Source organism: Phoca vitulina, unplaced genomic scaffold (assembly GCF_004348235.1).
Source record: "Phoca vitulina isolate PV1807 unplaced genomic scaffold, GSC_HSeal_1.0 scaffold30, whole genome shotgun sequence".
NCBI classification, from domain to species: domain Eukaryota; kingdom Metazoa; phylum Chordata; class Mammalia; order Carnivora; family Phocidae; genus Phoca; species Phoca vitulina.
In genome coordinates, this window is record NW_022589733.1 from 17,206,528 (window position 1) to 17,225,709 (window position 19,182).

The 19,182-nt window shown below is 54.3% G+C and overlaps 1 protein-coding gene across 1 annotated transcript in view; it reads left to right on the top strand.

The window, feature by feature from the left end:
* Positions 1-2,733: 2,733 nt before the first annotated feature.
* The window catches only part of CDH5 (cadherin 5), a 30,602-nt gene continuing 14,153 nt past the window's right edge, over positions 2,734-19,182 (top strand). Inside the window, exons 1-4 of the mRNA XM_032424424.1 lie at positions 2,734-2,881; positions 14,359-14,577; positions 18,394-18,682; positions 18,862-18,978. Coding sequence (XP_032280315.1) covers positions 2,873-2,881; positions 14,359-14,577; positions 18,394-18,682; positions 18,862-18,978 — 634 coding nt within the window. The 5' untranslated portion in view covers positions 2,734-2,872. The remainder of the gene's footprint in view (positions 2,882-14,358; positions 14,578-18,393; positions 18,683-18,861; positions 18,979-19,182) is intronic.

The window sequence follows — 19,182 nt, forward strand, 5'->3', positions numbered from 1 at the left end:
TGCTTCTTGCTGAGGTCATGCATTTGTGTCATCTTCTTTGATCCTCTGGACAGCCCTGCAGAGTGTGGACAAGTAACCTATTTCACAGGTAAGGAAAGGCTCAGAGAGGTACATCGGCTGCTCCAGGTCACTCAGCAATGAGAGGCCAGGGTAGGATTTGAACCAGGTCTGTAGCTCTCCAAGGATAGCATCACAGGGCCAAGCCCCCAGGCAGCTGTGGTCCTTGCAGAGGCTAGGTAGGTGTCCCAAGGCCCCCCTGCTACACTCCCCAGCCCACCCCACCGCCCCCACGGTCGCTTCCTCCTCCACTGCTAATCAGGTCTCACAGACCATCCCGTTTCCTGCCGGCCCCCCCGGCTGCCTCCTTTGCTCCCGATGGCACTTCCTGGCCTTGTGCCCTCCCAGCACCTCCTCTGCCTGCAGAGGGGTTGGAGCAGAGGCTGGGTGGTGGCAGATATGGGGCATGAGAACCCCAGGGGCCCCAGGAGGCACTAGCCCTCCTCTTGTGGTCTGGACTACCTCTGCACGGAGACCACATCCCTGCCCCAGGGGCACAGGCCTGAATGGCCATCCCCTTGTTTACAGACCACAGGAACTGTAGGCTTCAGGGCATAGTCGACTTCCCCGTGGACTGGGAGTACAAAGGGAATTGGCAGATGGTGCCAAGACAGACCCTGTCCCCATCTGCCACCAGTGCCAAGTCCGAGACCCAGCAGGAAGTAAGGCCAGGCCCAGCCTGGCCCCATGGGCACGTAGACCACACAGCAGGCAGTCGACATAAGCTAAGGGGGTGCGGGGCCGGGAGAATCGGGCCGAGGGACCAGAGACGGAGCGCTGGCCTGTCCTGGCTCCTCTGGGGCCTCCCTCACCCTCCGGCAGGGGAAGGCAGAGTTAAGCCTGTTGGAGAAGAAAACAAGAAAATGCTGCGCCTTTGTTTGTTCATTCCACCGAAAGTGATGGAATGTGCTGGATCCTGTGCAGAGGCCCGCCTCAGGACCGTCCTCCTTCCACAGGTCACTCTTCCCCCTCTAGCATCATTTGGCCTCCCCATCTGCTGGAAGTCCCCTCAGCACAAACGTAGCTTTAAACACACACACACACACACACACACACACACACACACACACACACACACACCCTTCCATTTCTTGCTCCCGTTCACTCTAAGTCTCAGGAAGGAGCTGTGATCACACACATCTCCCCCCTTCATCCCCCTTTGCTGGCCCCTCTAATCTGCCTTGTCTACTCCGTTCCATTTAACCTGCTCTGCCCACAATGGCCCATGACTTCCAGCTTCCAAATCCGCCCTCCCCTCACCCAGGCTGACCCAGCTGATACCCTGTCCTCATCCTCGCCTACTGTCCATAGCCCTGCTCTCTCCCAGCTTTCCCCCTTACCGGCTGGGCTCTCCTAGAAGATCTACAAATCTAGGAGGCTGGAGTCTCCCTCCAGGTAAGTCCATCCACTCCCAGGACCTCAGGTAAATAAGCCATAAATAAGTTCAAGGTTTCTGAACCTCATCTCTAGGCCACCTGTATCCACCCCTCTCCATCTGCCAACCTGGCATCACCACCTGGGGGTCTAAAAGCCATCTCTAACTCGACGTGCCCAAAACAGAGAAATTCCTACATTCCCTTCCCAGAAAATATTCTTCCACCCCGTTCCCCATCTCCGTACTCCTGTCCGAAGACTGTCCAGAGTGCTCCTGGGCAAGAGGCTCGCTCTCTCAGGTCTCTGTTTGCCCAGTCCTATAAAGGAACAAGTTTGGGACTTCCCAACCACTCACCCATGGGAAAACAGAGGCAACCATTCAGAGGACGGATTCCCACTGCTCATCCTGAGAGATTCCAAATCAGCTGAGCTGGAGTAGGGCCCCGGTACCTGCAGGTTACAAAAACTCCTCCTATGACTCTTAAGGTTCACAGAATCTGAGCCCCTCCTGCCCCCAGGTGCTTGGTTCGGATGGACTGATCCCACCTTCAGCTTCATTTTGACTCTTGTTGATCTCAACAGCCATGTGAGGTTGAGGCTCTGATTATCCCCATCTACAGATGAGGAAACTCAGTATCGGGCCACATGACTGGCCCCACAGTCACATCAGAAGCAGAGCTAGGGCACTTAACTCCACTAGATATTCCCACACTCAAATGCCCCCCACAAGCCCCAGCTGCTACCTTAGAGCTAGAACCCATGCCCGCCCCTACCAGGGAGAAGCCAATCTGGCCCTCCAGAGCCAAGAACTGCTGCCTGTTTCCTATCTCCCACCCAGCCCACCCCCAAAAGCCCTGAAGCCTCCCCATCACCTGCAAAGTCTGCCCCTCTCTCAGCATGTCATGGGTCACCTCGGAAGATCTGGCTCCAGGGCCGGGCTGACCCAGGCTGGATCTCTTGCTCTGTACACCCCAGCTGGGTAAAGAAGCACCTTAAACTTAGAGTCTCAGTGCCCTGAGCTATAAAATGGGAGTGATGACACCTACCCTGAGGGTTACAAGGAGAATGAACTAAGGACCCTGGCGGGTGCCAGGCCCAGAGCCCCAGAGCTGAGGCCTGGGGTCAGGGTGTGAGTTGAGCATCCCAGGCCAGATCTAGGCCTAGCGCTCTGTGGGGGTAGCCTGGCCAGGCCAAGGCAGCCGCCCACCACAGAGCCTGCCTATCTGCAGCCAGCCCGGCCCTCACAAAGGAACAATAACAGGAAGCCATCCCAGGGGGAAGTGGGCCAGGGCCAGCTGGAAAACCTGAAGGGGCGGCAGCCAGGCCTCCCTAGTCGGCCGGGTGTGGCTCTCCTCGAGAGGCTATCGGCAGAGCTCCACAAACTCCACAGCAACTCAGCCCCAGACGGACAGTCTGACGGAACGAAGACACCTCTCAGCCCATGAGCACGGTGAGTGACAAATCTCTGCGCCCCACTCTACCCCAGACCATGCTGCGAGGGTGCTCGGCTTCCCTGGGTGTAGAGCAGTTGTTGTCGGGGTCCCAGGGAAGAGCCATTCCTTGGGGGCAGACCGGGTCTCCTCCTGGCTCAGAGCAGGGCCAGGAGAGTGTGCCTAGTGGTGGTGCCACGGGCACAAATGGGCATTCTCAGGATTGGGGGGGGAAGGACTAGGCTCTCCCGCATGGAGACTCTCCAACTCTGTGTGGCTTGAAGGCCCCTTGCCATGATCAGAGAGGGAAGGAGTCTGTCTGAGTTGCCAGCACAGCAGAGGTAGAGGACCGGCACCAGGCCTAGTCTCCCCTTGCGTGGTCCCAAGGCCTGACATCGTCCCTCCTGCCCAAGTTCTGTGCTGGTATTGGGAGAGGAGCCCTGGAAGGGGAGCTCTGAGCCCCAGGCCCTCTCTGTCAGCCAGTGCCCCCATTTTTAGAATAGGCAAGCTGAGGCTTGTCTCTGAGCACCTGAGGCCCTGCCTATGGATCCCTCCCCACCCTGCCTTGGACACTGCAGGGGCCAGGTTTGAGCCATGGGAGCTATAGTCAGATGCCCCAAGGTTGGGCCCCACAGCCCTCATATTTTAGGGAAGTCCCCCCAAAAGAGTTGAAGGCAGGCAGTTTAAGGTGAGATCCCCAGATCTCCCAATCCTTCCCATGTTGCTTTGGGAAAATTACTCAGCACCTCTAAACCTCCACGCTCTTCGTCTGAACAATGGAGACAGGGACTCGTTGTGCAAGCGGTTATGAGAACTGGAGGTGATAGGATAAAAGGTTCTGTCTGACGGAGCTCATGATTCTACTACTGCCAACGAATCCATGAGTTTAGATGCGTCCTTTCTCTGTTCCTCAGGGGAGGCAACTGAGACTGGGCGAAGTAAGAGCGGGAGTGGGGATTTGAACCAGGATCGGCACCCCAAAGCCCAGACTCTTGCCAGTGCCAAGGAGTCCCTCCATGTCTCAGCTTTCTCATCTGTGAGCCAGAGGAAAGCAGTCTTTTCATGAGTCAATTAAAGGAGATGGTGTGCACACCCAGTGCTGGCACCAGGAATGGCTCACGGGAGGGGGGCCTTCAAGAAATCACAGCTGACTGTCGCCGCTACCCCAGAGCTGTGAATGTCGTAAGGTTTTTGACCCCTGAGGTCAGTGTGTCCTCCGCAGGTGGGGGGCGGGGGGGGTGCAAGGGAGAGGATGTGGACTCAGCTCTTCCTCTGGCAAGCACTCCAGGCCAAGCTTGTTCCCTACCCCACGGACGATGCTGCTGTGTGAAGGGGACAGACAGGATCCCCCAGGAGATGAAGGGCACTCTGGGGGAGGCAGGAAGCCTGGGCAGCTCAGAGGACTTAGGGAGGCTGCCGTGGCCACAGGGATTTTTAGAGCAGGAAGTGCCAGGAGGGCTAGCGACACTGAAGGCCCCAGTTGCCAGGACCAGGGGCTCTGGCCCCCCGTCAGGTGGTGGGGAGCAGCAGAGACCAGCCCTCTTTGGACCCCAGTCTGGGGGGCAGCAGGTGATCTCCAAGGGGCCCAGCAGCTGCTAGGCCCCCCGGCAGCCCTGCCAATTCCTGCTTACCATTCTAAGGCAGTAGAGGAGGCACGCACTGGCCTCACAGGGGTTAAGCTGCCCACCCTGCAGCTTCAACCTGACCAATTGTGCTGCAAACAAGAGCCGGACATGGGGGCAGGAAACCAGAGGGGCCACACGTATTTTCTTCCGAAGTTGGCTGACTCACAGCTCTGCTGCTGCCTCGGGGACACAAGGTGAACACAGCGGCCACTCGCTCTAGAAAAATCTTGGGCTTCTCGCCTACGGGGATCCATCCCAGTTACTTCCACACCTCTCCCCACCCCCTCAGCACCCTTGAAGCTACTAAAAGAATTCCCATTTGACAGAGGGGACCGCGGATGCCAAATGCCAAGAGAGACCAAGCCGCCAGTCCCAGGTTACACAGTGAGCATGAGATGGAAGCAAAATAGGGAGTGAGGCCAGCCCTTTCAGACCCTACAGCCCCACCACACTCCATAGTGAAGCTCGGAGCGGGGAAAAGTCAGGGAGGGTTGAACCTGACAGTTTAAGCCACAGAAGCGGGCATGAGGAGCCAAATGATCCTGGAAGGAATGTTCTAAGAGACAGGTCCTGCCCTGAGGAGCTTGGCTTCTGGCTAGAGATACTAAAAAGTCCATCCTAACCCAAGTCCAAGCAGATGCTGGGTGGAAAAATACCAGAAGGCTTCCTGGAGGAGGAACACTGAGAGGTCTTAGGTCTGCTCTGACCTTCAGTCCTCTAATCTCTCTAGGGCAGGGGATGGACCAAATGGTCCCTAAACTCATTCAAGGACCTCCAGTTTGTCTGTCTTGGGACACAGTAACAGTCAGATCCGGGCAGGCACAGATACTGGGAGGAGGGGAAGCAGGGACCCCAGGGCCAGGCAGGCAGCGAATGAGATTTCCTTCTGGATAGGAACAGAGGGGTGTAGGAGGTGGGCCCAGGGCAGAACCAGGAAATGAAGTCAGGTGTGAGCTGGCCAGCCCAGCCCACAGCCATCAGGCTGGAGTGGGTGGGTACGTAAGAGTCAAGACACCTGCATACCTACTGAGCACCAACTGTATACCAGGTTTCACACCGATGATCTCATTTAATCCTCCTGACCAGCAAGGCAGCTACTGTTGCGTCCATTATAGATGAGGGAGCTGGGGTTCAGAGAGGCAAGGGATGGGCCTAAGGCCACACAGCTCTTGAGCAGCTGGGCCAGTACAAATAGGCAGGTATGTGGAGCTCATTCTGTTGCTCCCAATGACTGTCTCAGAGCCTCAGTCAAAGTCAGGAAGCCCAATGAAGACTGGAAAAGGCTCCCTGCTGGGGGTGAGGGTGTTCTCTCCTTGAAGCTTGGAGCTGCCCCCACTAGAAAACAAGGGGTAGACTGGATGATCCTAGAGCCCAGAAACCCAACACAAAATTATTTGAAATCACAAACTAGGCCTGGTGAATTGTTACTATCTACTTGTAAGATTGTACTCTAGATTGAGGGACTGAGTTCAAGTTCAATGGGAATAAATACTGTGACACTGTGATCAGTGAGGTCTACCAGGGGTATGGAAAGGGGTGAGTGACACCCTGGGAGCTCGGTCCGGCCAGGCCTACATAAAAGGTTCCTTGCACAGGGACAGGCACGTGTTCGTCAGAGGATAACCTTGTCGTCCTCAAAGAATCAAAATCCTACTGGTGGTATGTCTGATATGATGGGCCATTCAAAATGCTCTTTGGGGACAAGGAGGAGATTCTCTTGAGCTATACCAAGGATTGCATCTGCTCTGACCACCCAAGGTCTTGCCTGTGAATATGCAAATTTGTGTTTTAAATCCTGCAAGTGAGGAGGGAAGCAGTGACAAGACCAGAACTGGAGACTGAGGCAGGCTGACAGGCAGCAGTGGGGACACTGACACCTCAAGGTCCAGGGCCTTGAGTTCATGCAGCGGGATGCTGGGACCAAGTGGAGACCTAGGTCCAAAACCCGCCTGGTCAGAGACACTCAGGCCAGGAGGCAGAGGCTGTGCTAGGGGCAGGAGTCAATCAGAAGACCTCATCAAGGAGGCAGCCCGGGGCTTGAAAAGAAGTAGAGCATTCACCCAGGGGACACAGCAAGAAAGGGCATTCCACGCAGAGGCAACAGCCTGTGCAAAGAGCCTGCTGGAGAGAGGAAGAGCAATGTGCATTCCAGAAATGTCTAGCTCTCCTCATGGATGGAAGGGGCAGGGAGAGAGGGGAGAGGAAAGCCAGCGGGATGGGCAGGGGCCATGCCATGCTGGGCCCTGAAACCAGGCTCAGGAGTCAGGCTTCATCCTGCTGGGGGTGGAGAGCCAAGGAGGAATGGTCAGCAGGGGAGCAGCATGGTCAGCAAGAAGGGGCCTCAAGACAGGGAAGCGACTGGCAGAACCCCAAAGGAAGGAGATTAGGTCTGGGACCCACAAGAGCAGGTCCCTACCCTGAATTGAGCCACAAACCAAGAGAAAGCCCCAAGGGGCCAGTTAATAGCTGCCCAATCCTGCCCCCCAACACACCCCATGCCAAGGCTCCTAGGGTCTCACCCTTCATCCTCCCAGTATCTCACAGCTGCCAAGGCCCAGTGGTAAATGCTGGGGATCAAGTGGACAATGTGGGAGTCTGGGGATCACTGGCTCCAATCTCTGTCCCAGACTGAGAAGCTCAAGATGGTGGGGTGGGAAAGCAGTGAGGAGAGCCACGCAGGGCCACACAAGGAGCGGGGGCTCCAGCACTTGCCCTTCCCACAGGCACAGCCCCCACATGTTCTGGGCTTTTCCTCCCAAAGCCCAGCCCTTAATCCCTGACCCAGGGCCTCTGGGCTAGAGTCCAGAGCCCGTGGGAGGTTGGGCTGGGACTGATCGTCCTGCCCGCCCTCTGAGGCTTTGCCTGGAGCTGGGTTCAGCTGCCAGATCTTGTCCCAGCTGGTGGGGGTGTACTGCGTGGGAGCAGAGAGGGCAGATGAGTGGGGACAGGGGTGTGTACTGTGTACTTATGTAGACACCGTTGATGGTGTTGTGTGTCCATGTGGTGTGAGGATGTCATGTGTGTATCCCTGACCTGCAAGCTTCTTCTACCCCACCCCAAAGGGCCCTCCAACCTGCCTGATAACACCTTCAGGCCTAGACTCAGCCCCTGAAACCTCAGGCTTGAGCAGGGCTCTGGTCAGGTCAAGGAGCAGGGGTCTGCTGGTACTGGGGGCAGGACTAGCCCAGGGGCACCCGCCAGGCCACTCCGTTGAGGGGCTCCCAGCTGGGTCCAGGCTTCCTAGGGTCTATTTAGCTACAAAAGGAGCAGCTCCAGCTCTTCCCTTCCCCTCCCTTTGTCTCCGTGTCCCCCGAGTCTTTTTTAAACTCACAGAGCTGAGTAGACTTCACAGCACCTTCGAGACCAAACCCCAGTGACAGATGGGGGCAACAAACAGAAAGGGACCAAAGGGATGTTTGCCTGATAGCCCACAGTAAGTCAGAGAGAAGGAAGACTCCCTCCTGGACTGAGACCCTCAAACCAATCTGGGGTCTGCTGGCCCCCTCCTCCAGGTTCCTGCTCTCCTCCATCAGCACACCTCACAATTTAAAACTAGATATTGTTTATCAAACGGTTAGTATCCTAACGTGGGGGTACAGCCTGTGTTTGTTCCCCACATGTAGTTCGGCGCCTGGCACACAGCAGGTGCTCAATAAGTGTTTGCTGAGTGGCTATATAAGCCCAGGGCTCTAGAGAAGGCTTCCAGAAGTGGGGATATGTGACTAAATCCAGGCAGTGGAGAGAGAATGCCAAGTGCAGAGGCCGGGAGGCTGTGACCTGGTGGGTGTTAACATCCTGCAGGCTGGGGCTGCTGCCAGAAGCCCACCAAGCACCCCGGGACCCAGACAGTAACTGGAGGGGAGCAGACAGAGGCACAGGCTCCCACACTTGGCTCCACCTTCAGAGCCACCCCTCAGTCCTCAGGCTCAGCCCAGCCATCTCCATCAGTGGTCCCACCCGCCATGGACGAAGAATTGGACCTGAGAGCTTTCTAAGGCCCCGACCTCCCATCCGGGCAGAGGTGAGCCCCGCTGTCCCCCAGATTCTCTGAGGCTCCTCTGCCCCTTCTCCTGGTTCCATGCCCACTCACCTTAGACCACACACTCTGTCTTCTCGTTCTGGGCCCCCCAGACCTTCCCAGACTGACTGAGGGCACAGAGAGCCCACCCTCATCCAGGAGTGCATTTGGAGCTGCCCCCAAAAGCCACTAACAGGGCTCCAGGGATGGAGCCCCATCACAAATCCTGCATGACAGGGACACGGGCAGGCACCTGGCCTCTGCGTGGAGCTGCCAAGCAGGTCCCCGTGCCCCTCCAGGCTGTTGTCAGGCAAATTCCCGGGGCTGCTCAGCTGGGACTTTCTGAGCATAGAAATCACTTCCAAACTCCTCAGACCCTCTGCTTGTCCGTCATACCCCAATCCACCTGGCAGCATTCCAATAGCTCCCAAACTTGGTGAAGGGAAACCGCTCATAGGAAGGTAAAGAGCTAAAGTAAGCCTGACCCCAGCTGCGGCTCTGACCACATCTCCAGAGGTGCGGCCAAGGGCAATTCTGCTTCCAGCTGTGTGCTCTCCATCAGCAGTAGGAGGAGAAACAACTGTCTGACAAAACCCTTTCTCTTGGCCCCCATTTTGGAGGCCAAATTTCTAACACAAAAGGCAAAAGACCCAAATAAATGTGGCTTTTCAGATGGAAAAGTCCCTCAGGCCCCTCTCAGTTTGGGTGTGGAAGGAGCCCAGGATTCAGAAAAAGAGCTGGGTGAGGGTTCTAGACCTCCCACTTCTGAGTTGTTTGTCTTTGTGCCTCAGTTTCTCCCTCTGGGAAGTGGAGGCGGTAATTCCTATAGCCTGGGGATAATATGAAAACCAACTGAGACAGCATCTATGAAAGCTAAGCATGGAGGATAGCTGTTTATTATCATTACATGTGAGTGTCTCCAAAGAGTCGGACAGAGGGCAACACAGTGGGGAGTGCAGTATTTGGGGTGAAAGGCAGCCTCATTTCAAATCCTGGCTCCATCTCTTGCCACCCTATGACCCGGGATGACTCACTCCACCTGTCTGAGCCTCACCTGCACAGGGGGATTACTGCCAACTACCTTGTAGTCTGCAAGGTTTAAATGAGATACCACACAGCACCGAGGACATGCTCAGGGCTGTCAACCCCATTCCACCGCCCCAGGCAAGAAGGGGCTGGCTTGAGAGGGCACTCCAGGGTAAGCATGCGGATGGACATGGGATTATATGATCCTCATCTCCAAAGGCCTGCCCCCTCGCTCACTGCTCGCTGACAAGGAGCTGAGCACACACAACTCTCCCCCTGCCACACTGGTGACACACCAGTGATGTGGGGTGACCGTGGGCGCCAGGGCCAATCCTGTGTGTCAAGGGATTTCTCTCCAGGGCCCACAGCAGGGCCTCTACTGGACAGAGACTAGAATCCAAGGGGCTTTTCTGCATGTCCAGAGAACACTGTGTGTGTGGAGCCAGCCAAAACCCACCAAGGAGTTAATGTCCCCTGTGAGCCATGTGGCCAAAGCCTGTGACTGGTGGCCTCTGCTTTACTTAAGTCCAGCTTGGTTATTCATTTGGATGATGGCAGCTGTTGGCCCTGAGACCACTAGCCCATCCACGCAGGCCCCAGCCAAGAGAAAGCCATGCTCCTGTCTGCTGTATCAGACAGGGTCCCAGCAGGAAACAGAAGTTACCTGGGGCGGGGGGGTGTCAAACGCAGGGTCTCTATGAAGGAAGTACTACAGAGCTGTGAGCGTGTTAAGGGAACAAACGGGCTGTTGAGGCATACAGAAACCAGCAACAGTGGGAAGCTGTAAGCACCCCAGGGCTGAAGGCACAAAGAGGAGGCGTATTTCCAGAACCCAGTAAGGGACAGAACCGGCGGGCGCTGCCTAACAGGAGCTGCCAGCATGGACAGACGCAGCCACAGCGAGAGATGCAAACCAGAACAGAGAGCAACGGGGAAGAAATAGCCCCCACTTCTCCCCTCCCATCCTCAGAGCTCCTGCTGGAGCCCCTGGTAGCCCAACACTAGGAGTCAGGCCCAGGGTCAGACCCCCTGACACAGAGCAGAGCACAGGGACGGTGCAGGAGGCGCAGACCTGGCAGGGTGGGGACCCGCAAATCCCCAGCCTGATGACTGGGTGTCAAGGAATAAAATGGTAAATCGACTACTCAGTGAAGCAGAACCAGTGTCAGAGAGGATTTGTCCACGTTTGGTTTCATTGTTAGTTACTGTTTTTCACAAATACTTTTGGATTCAGGCCTGAAACCAACGCTGAGAGGTAGATGCTAGTGTTCCCATTGCACAGATGGTGAAACCAAGGCTCCAGGAGGTAAAGCGTCTTGTGCACAGTCATGCAGTGACAAAGCAGTGCAGCTGAGGTACAGGAAGACCACAGAGCCCGCGACCATCACCCCACGCCGCCTGAGCCCAAAGAGGAAAGATTTATGTGTGGCTTGTGGCTGGCCTTGGGGAGTAGGGAAGACACAGATGGGGCATGATGTTCTCCAGGAAGGAGAGGGTGCTGTGATTTGAGCCTGCAGCTGGGCCTGGGCATCAACCCTGGGACCAGGCCCAAGCTTGTGCTGCAATGGGGGATGCCCTGGGAGAGGCCACGATGAGGGGCCAGCCCAGGGTTCCTTTTCATCTCTCACCCCACCATCCCCTGCCCCAGCAGGTCCTGATCACTCCAACTCAGAAGCATACTCCAGGGCCCTCCCCTCCTAACTCCAATCTGGGTGACAGTGACCGCCACCCCCGGGTCTCCCCTCTCCCGGCCTATCTCCTCAGTGCAGCTGCGACCTCTGCAAATCAGACCACATCGCTCTCCCACCCTTTTAAGGAAGAGCTCTCTCCCCAGGCTGCCCTACAAGGCCCCATGCAACCCAATGGTACCCATTTCCAATGGCTGAGCCAACAAACTACCCCAAACACGGTGACTCAAAACAACACAATTTATTTCCTTTTCATCTTACAGTTCTGGAGGGCTGAGGTCTGACAGGGGTTTCAGTGGGCTAAAAATCAGGGCTGCGTTCCTCTGGAGATCTAGGGGATCTATTTCATAGCCTTTTCTGGCTTCAAGAGGCCGCCCACATTCCTTGGCCCGTGGCCGCACATCACACCAATTTCTGTCTCCACTGTCACATCTCCTTTTACCTAATTTTGACTCTCTTGCCTTCATCTTTTAAGGACACTGTATTACATTATGCATAACATGGTGCACATAATCCAGGACCGCCTCCCTATATCAAGATCCTTAACTTCATCATATCTGCTCAAAGTCCTTTTGCCATAGAAAATAACATATACATAGGTTCCAGGGATTCAGACATGGACATCTTTGGGGGGGCTGTCACTCAGCCTGCCACACTGACCTGGTCACCTCTTCCTGTCTCTCACCCCTTGTTGCTCATTTCTACCTGACCTGGGGACTTCTTTTGTTTCTTCAAGCACACCAACCAGTTTTCTACCGCAGGGCCTTTGCATGTGCTGATCCTTCTGCCTGGAATGCCCTTCCCCTGGTATTCCTAAGACTAACACTCAGATGCTGGCTGAAGTGTCATCTCTCTGAGAGGCCTCCCCTGACCTCAGAGTCTTAGTCAGCCACCCCCTCTCTCTGTTGCACCCCCCAATGTATCACTAGCTGGTGTTTTCCATATTTGCTTATTTTCCTGGTGTTCCCACTATAGTGTGCAGTCCCTGAGGACAGGCCCCATGTGCCCTGCTCACTGTTGTACCCCAGTGCCCATTACAGAACCCACATATAGTAGGCACTCAATACCCATTTGGCTCAGTGCATGGGTTCTCACTCCATCCTGTCTAAAGGCCTGAGGACTCTCTCTCCTTGTTTCTCAGTTTCACTTCTGTTTGTTCTACTTTTTCATTTTTGAGTCACTTCTCACTTGAGAGGAAGAAAGAACCAAAACTCAAAGTTCCTTTGTAGGCAAAAAAGGAAATGACCCGCCAGGCCTGGGCCCGGCAAAGCTGGGGCAGGGACATGCTGGCCACCTCCCCTGAGTCAGAACCAGCTTCCTGGCCAGCACGCCCAACCTTCCCAAGTCTTTGTTCACTGCCTTCCTCCCACCTAAAATGGCTACCCTCTCCATGTCCTACCTCAGTGGAGACCAAGCCTCCTCCAGTTCCACCACCTCACAAATGAGGAAACTGAGACCCAGAACCTCTCCCCAGGCACACAGCACATGCATTCTGGGGCATGCTCCAGCGCTCTCTCCCACCCAACCCTGGGAGCCTGCTTCCTCCTGGGCCAGCAGCAGGGATTACAGGGTAGGGGCCTCAGATGCTAAGGTCAGCAGACCCAGAGGCCAGGCTAGCCCAGCGCAGACATACTGGGCCCTCACTGAGGACAGCATGGCGCCAGCGTCTCAGAGGAAATGTTACTAGAGTTTACAAACCTCTGGTAATGTTCAGAATCCAGACTCTCCCTCGGGCCAAGGTGGGGGACAACCTGGGTGGCGGCCTCCCATCCAGCATCCAGTGAGTGGTCCTTCCAAGCAGGAGCCCTGGTTCCCACTCCCACCAACCCGCCCTCTGCCCCTGAACTTACCCAGGAGCCACAGAACAGTGGCACAGGGGCCCAGCATGAGTAGACTAATGGGGTGAATGTTGGGAGAGCACAGTAATAGCCAAAGTCACAGCCTTCACCCACCATAGGGCAGTGGGGAAAAATCCCCCTTCCTAGAATTCAGGATGAAGCCAGGCTCTGATTTGTGGGTGACCCACGATTCAGGTCCAGGCTGATTCCCTGTCCCAAGGGCTGCCTTTCAGGGCCTGCAAGCACACTGGGCCCTGCGCTTGATGCCTGCTTTCATATTCTTCTGTCTCCATCTTGAAATTCTTAATACTTTTTGAACAAAGGGTCCCACGCTTCCATTTTGCACTGGGCCCCACAAATTATGAAGCCAGTCCTGTGAGCCCAGCCCCTCACTCCCCTGCCCTCCCCCACTCCTGCTCTTGCGACAGTTTCTAAACTGATCACCAGCTGTGAGCTCTGGGCCTGGTGAGGGCCTGACCCTCTGGGTTAAGACATTGGGGTTTCCTAAGAGCTTTCTGAAGACAGCATCAAAGCAACACGGCCACAGGGGCTCTCATGCTGGCGGGGGGCATGTTTGTTCAGAGGCGTCTTGAAGTCCCACCCCGCAGCAGCTGCTAGGACAAGAGAGGGCAGTGGGAAAAAACAAGAACTTCGGGGCCAGGCAGACTTGGTTCAAGCCTGGCTCTGGGGCTCACTGTCTAGGCGACCTCGGGAATGTTAACTAAACCCCTCTGTTCTTCGGCTTATTGGTCACGTGAGGGTTATAATTATATCCACTTCGAGAGTAACTAGGAAAATTAAATGAGATGACACCCATAAAGTGCTGGGAACGGTGTCAGGCTTGTAATAAGTACTTGATAAGTGATAGCTGCTGAGGTCAGACACCAAGGCTCTATTCCCAGCCCCACCACCCGCTCCAGTGTGGACTTAACCTCTCGTGCGTAAAAGGAGGGTTACAGGGGCGCCCATGGCACCAGGCTTTGGGAGCTACCGTGAGCATGAGCATCACCCTCTCCTCCAGGAAACCTTCCCTCTAGCCCTCCTGAGGGTTCCACGGTCGCCTGCGCTCGCTTCCACACCAGCACATGTGACACTTGAGGAGGAGGTGTTTCTGTGTCTGCCTCCCTCTCCCAGACCGGGAGCGATTTGGGGGCAGGAACGGCATCTGGTTCTGCTGGTATCAGCAGAGAGGAAAGGACAACAGAGTGAACACATGAGGGAACTTCCGTCGGCAGCAGGGAGTTGCTCACGCGCCAGAGTAGTGACAGCCACGCCTTGGTGGGGTCTCCTCTCTCTCCCCAGATCGGTGCCTCTCAGAAGATGCAGGTGCTCATGCTGCTGCTCGCCTCGGCGGGCACCTGCCTGGGCCTGCTGGTGGCAACTGCGGCGGACACCAGCCCTGCCCGACCGGACTCCCCCGGCCTGCTGCCCACCCACCGGCGCCAGAAGAGAGACTGGATTTGGAACCAGATGCACATTGATGAAGAGAAAAACACCTCGCTGCCCCATTATGTGGGCAAGGTAAGGCTCGGGCCCTGGAGCAGGCGTGGCGGCCGCAGCGGGCGGCCCACAGTGATGGTGGTGGTGGGACCACTGGTGACACATTCCGTCCTGGCTGTCAGGGTGGGGCCGATGGCTGTGAAGGTAATGGTGGTAGAGCGGATAGAGCTGGTAGAAATGGTCATGACGCTGAAGGGAAAGGCGGTGATGGGGACAGCAGACGGAAGCTGACGCCACAGCAGCTGGGGGTGGGGCCGGCCGGGGAATGTCCACTCGCAGCCTGCCCACAACCAGCTAGCTGACTGTGCCCACGGGCTCCTCTGGCTCCCTAGAATGGTTGGGAAATTTCAATGCCTCAGGATGGCCACTCAGAGAGAAAGATGCTTGACCAGGGTCACATGGTGAGACCCAGATAGAGCCTGAAGAGAACCTAGCCCTAGGAAAGCACAGGGTTCCCGACTTCCAACACAAATGTGAACTCTGCATCATAGAGGAAAATGTCATCAACCCACCTACATCTTTCCCAATGGGATAACTGTGCCATGAATCAGCCACTGATGAGAATGGCCAGCCCCGAGGAAAATCTGCAGGGTGAGTAAGGAAGAGCCAGCAGAAAGCGGAAGCCACCTGCATCATGCGCAGCCCTGACACGGAAACCTTCAGAGGGCTCTCCTCTCCCAAGGGTCTTCAAGCAGCAGGAAGAGCGTCAGGCCTGCCATCATCTGCTAAGAGCGTTCACTTGGCACCTGGCATGGAGCCACGCACGGGACAGAGAAGCCACATGCAGTCCCCACCCTGGGAAGGAACAGGGCGCCTGGGAGAGGCATGGATGAGGCTCCAAGGATCGCCTCCTGGCTCCCAAAGACATAATCTGAGGGAAGGAAATCCCTGTTTATCAAGGCCACTGTCCGGAGCCTTTGTTTACAGACTGGTTGGACAATGGGAGTGAGCTCTGAGCAGCCTTCTGAATCCACAAATACGGGTCAGCATGGCTTTCAGCATTAAGATGTTATATCCAAATATAGTGATAATTTAAAAAAAGGGGGACTCCCAGAAACCCATAATCTCAGTCTGATTATGAGAAAAATATCAGATAAATTCCAGTAGAGAAGCATCCTACAAAATACCTGATGAGTACTCATCAAAAACACTGAAAGTCTGAGAAACTGTCATAGTCATGAGGAGCCCAAAGTGATGACTAGATGTAATGGGGTGTCCTGGATGGGCTCCTAGAGCAGAGAGAGGACATGAAGCAAAAACTGAGGGCATCTGTATGAACAATGGACCCCAGTTACTACAAATGTATCAGTATTGGCCCACTAATGATAACAAAGGTACCATACTAACATAAAATGTTGATAATCATGGAAATTGGGAGCAGGATGCATGACAACTCTGTACTATCTTCTCGATTTTTCTATAAATCTAAAACTATTCTAAAAAATTAAATGTTGGAGGAAAGGAGCTTTTTAGTATATGTGCCGCCAAAGTGAGCACAAGGGACGGAGCTTATACTCAAATGGAATCTTATGCAGAATTCCAATAAAATAGGTCAAAGCTCAGTCAGTCCCCATCACTACCCCTGCCCTTGTGGGTCCTAACACACACCGCCCCGCAGAACCAAGTTTGGAACTACCAACGAACCCTAAGCAACTCACACAGAGTCCCAGACTGTCCCTTCTCCTTGAATCCCCACTGTTCCCCCCAAGCCACAGGTTGCAGAGCTGGGGCATTTGCTTCTTGCCTCCTGACCCACTGTTCGTCATATGTCCTGGCCCCTGGGTCTTGGGACCCCCTCATGAACCCGCCTGGCCCCAGCACACCGAGGCCCTGCTCCACCCAAAGCAGAGGGTCCTCACTTCCAGTCCCCACTTCCACACCTTGCAGAGTCTTCTCCAAGTTCTGTCATCTGGCTTCCCACCCCACCACCCCTCACCCCAGTGCTGCTCTCACCAAGGGCTCCAGGGTCTGCACTGCTGCTCAACCCTAGGGATGTCTTCCAGACTCATGGGATTTGACCACACCCTTCTTGACGCTCCCCCTCCTGTCTTGAGACCCACTCTTTCTCGGTTCTCCTCATCAGACACCTTCACTCAGGCTCTTGCTCCCTGGACCCTTACATATTGCCCTTCCTCAGAGTCTCAGCCCTGAGAGCAGGAATAGGGTCTGGCTTACCTCTGTGCTTCCAGTGTGCTGCTTGGCACCTTATAGCCATCCGATTTATATACTTTTAATTGAATTGAACTATATTTTTTGAACATTCTAACCATCTATGGGAGTACCACTTTACATGCATGAAATAGGATTCTCTTATATTCCTAAGTGTCTCTGTTTCTAAGATTCTATAAATGAAACGTTTAGCACTTCTAACCTAATATCTTTTAACATATGGATCTACCATGAATAATAACAGGTATTTATTGAAAGCCTGTGTAAGTTGCTTTACGTACATTAGCTTTCAAATCTTTTTCTAAATCTTGTTCCTGGGGCACCTGGGTGGCTCAGTCAGTTAAGCATCTGCCTTTAGCTCAGGTCATGGTCTCAGGGTCCTGGGATCAAGCCCCGCGGTGGGCTCCCTGCTTGGCCGGCAGTCTGCTTCTCCCTCTGACCCTCCCCTATCTCATGCTCTCTGTCTCTCTCACTCTCTCTCAAATTAATTAATTAATTAAATATTTTTAAAATTTGTTTTAAAAAATGAATAAATCTTGATCCTTAGGGCACTAATAGTGTATGTTACAAACAAAAAGTATTCTTATTGCAATGGGAAATCCTGAGTTAAAGCTCATTAGAGTTTTTTTCTATAGGGCTATGCATTGTAAATCTCCAAGAAGAGAACATTTTATGTACCATTCCAAAACTAAATTGACGGAACCAGTAGTGTGCTGATAAATGTTTGACAACTGGTTCTCCAGGAGAAAAAGTCCTGATTCATAGCATTTGCTCATTTCCATGCGGAAATACTTTCACCATGTCTGTTTCAAGCTCCCAACTTGATGGCACTGAAGGCAGAGTTGTGAAAAGATACATATTAACACCGCACTGTGTGGTATTTCCATCATTCAACATATACATAACCTCAAGAACATAGTAAAATATAGTACAATCATGAGGAAGCAATGAATTTTGAGTAGGCTACCTTTGTTTTTAATAGGATTCATTTAATTGATACATTGATATAACTGGATTTTTAATAATGGCTGTGCTTAACAAGCAGCTCACAAACATTCCTAAAAATATAAGTTGGCTGGCCGGTGCAAGCCATCTCCCAGCTCAATGGGCCCGAATTTTCGTGTGGAACAACAAAAGACACCAGTGTTTCCTGGAACTGACTTTCAAAAGTGCCGTCGTTCTGCCTGTTAGAGCAGCCCATCAGAAGCGATATTATCTCCACTTTACAGATGAGGTTACCACAACTCAGAGAGCTTAAGAGCTGAAGCGACTAGTAAGGGGCAAAATACCCCTTGCCTTCCATTGGCACCAAGTATACTCTTTCACCCAAAAATCTTTTTGTAAGCACCTGCAACGTTCCAAGCACTGCTCTAGGCCTACGAGGGCAGCGTGCTGGGCAAGTCCCACAAATGTGGTGTTCGCAGGGACCTGGCTGAGAACAACGCGTGCTAATGACCAGTCAGAGACGCTTGTGAAAGATGCAGGTGCCACACTTAGGATCCCTGGCCAGCACCACACACGTGTCCACACACGTGCACAAACATGCAGGTGTGCACGCACACACCACTACCTACATACACTTGTACACTCACATGTGTGCGTGCACAACGACATGCACACACAGCCACCTCTGCCCATCCTCAGCTCACGGCGCCTCTTCTTTCCTAGATCAAATCGAGCGTGAACCGCAAGAACGCCAAGTATGTGCTCAAAGGAGACTCTGTGGGCAAGGTCTTCCGGGTCAGGGAGGACACAGGCGACGTGTATGCCTTTGAGAGGCTGGACAGGGAGAAGATCCCGGAGTACCACCTTACTGCCCTTGTGGTAGACAAGAATACCAACCAGAACCTAGAGTCTCCATCCAGCTTCACCATCAAAGTTCACGACGTGAACGACAACTGGCCTGTGTTCACGCACCGGCTGTTCAACGCCTCCGTGCCAGAGATGTCGGCCGTGGGTATGTGCCAGCACTCTGCCCCCGTGCAGGCTCCTCAGACCACCACGCAGCCTTTTCTCCCCCCCAGGGCCTGGGGGAGCTGGGTTAAGGGAACAGCCTGGGCCCCACCTGTCCTCATCTGGAATGGGGCAAGGGGCCAGCAGTCCCAAGGCAGTAACCCCCGGATTCTCTTTCCTCAGGGACCTCCGTCATCCGTGTGACAGCAGTCGATGCAGATGACCCTACTGTGGCAGACCACGCCTCTGTCATGTACCAAATCCTGAAGGGAGAAGAATATTTTGCTATTGATGGTTCCGGTCTGTGTTACTAACGCTCCGGGGCAGGCCCTGGCTTGGAGCAGGGTAGGGGTGGATATTCCATGTGCAGCAGCTGAGCAAAGTCTAGTCTGACAGGTGTCACCTATCACCCAACCACACTATCCTATGGAAACGGTTGCTTCTACCCATTAGGACAAGGTGGCTGATGAGGGGAGAAGGAAGCAGACAGCTGCCAAAACACGG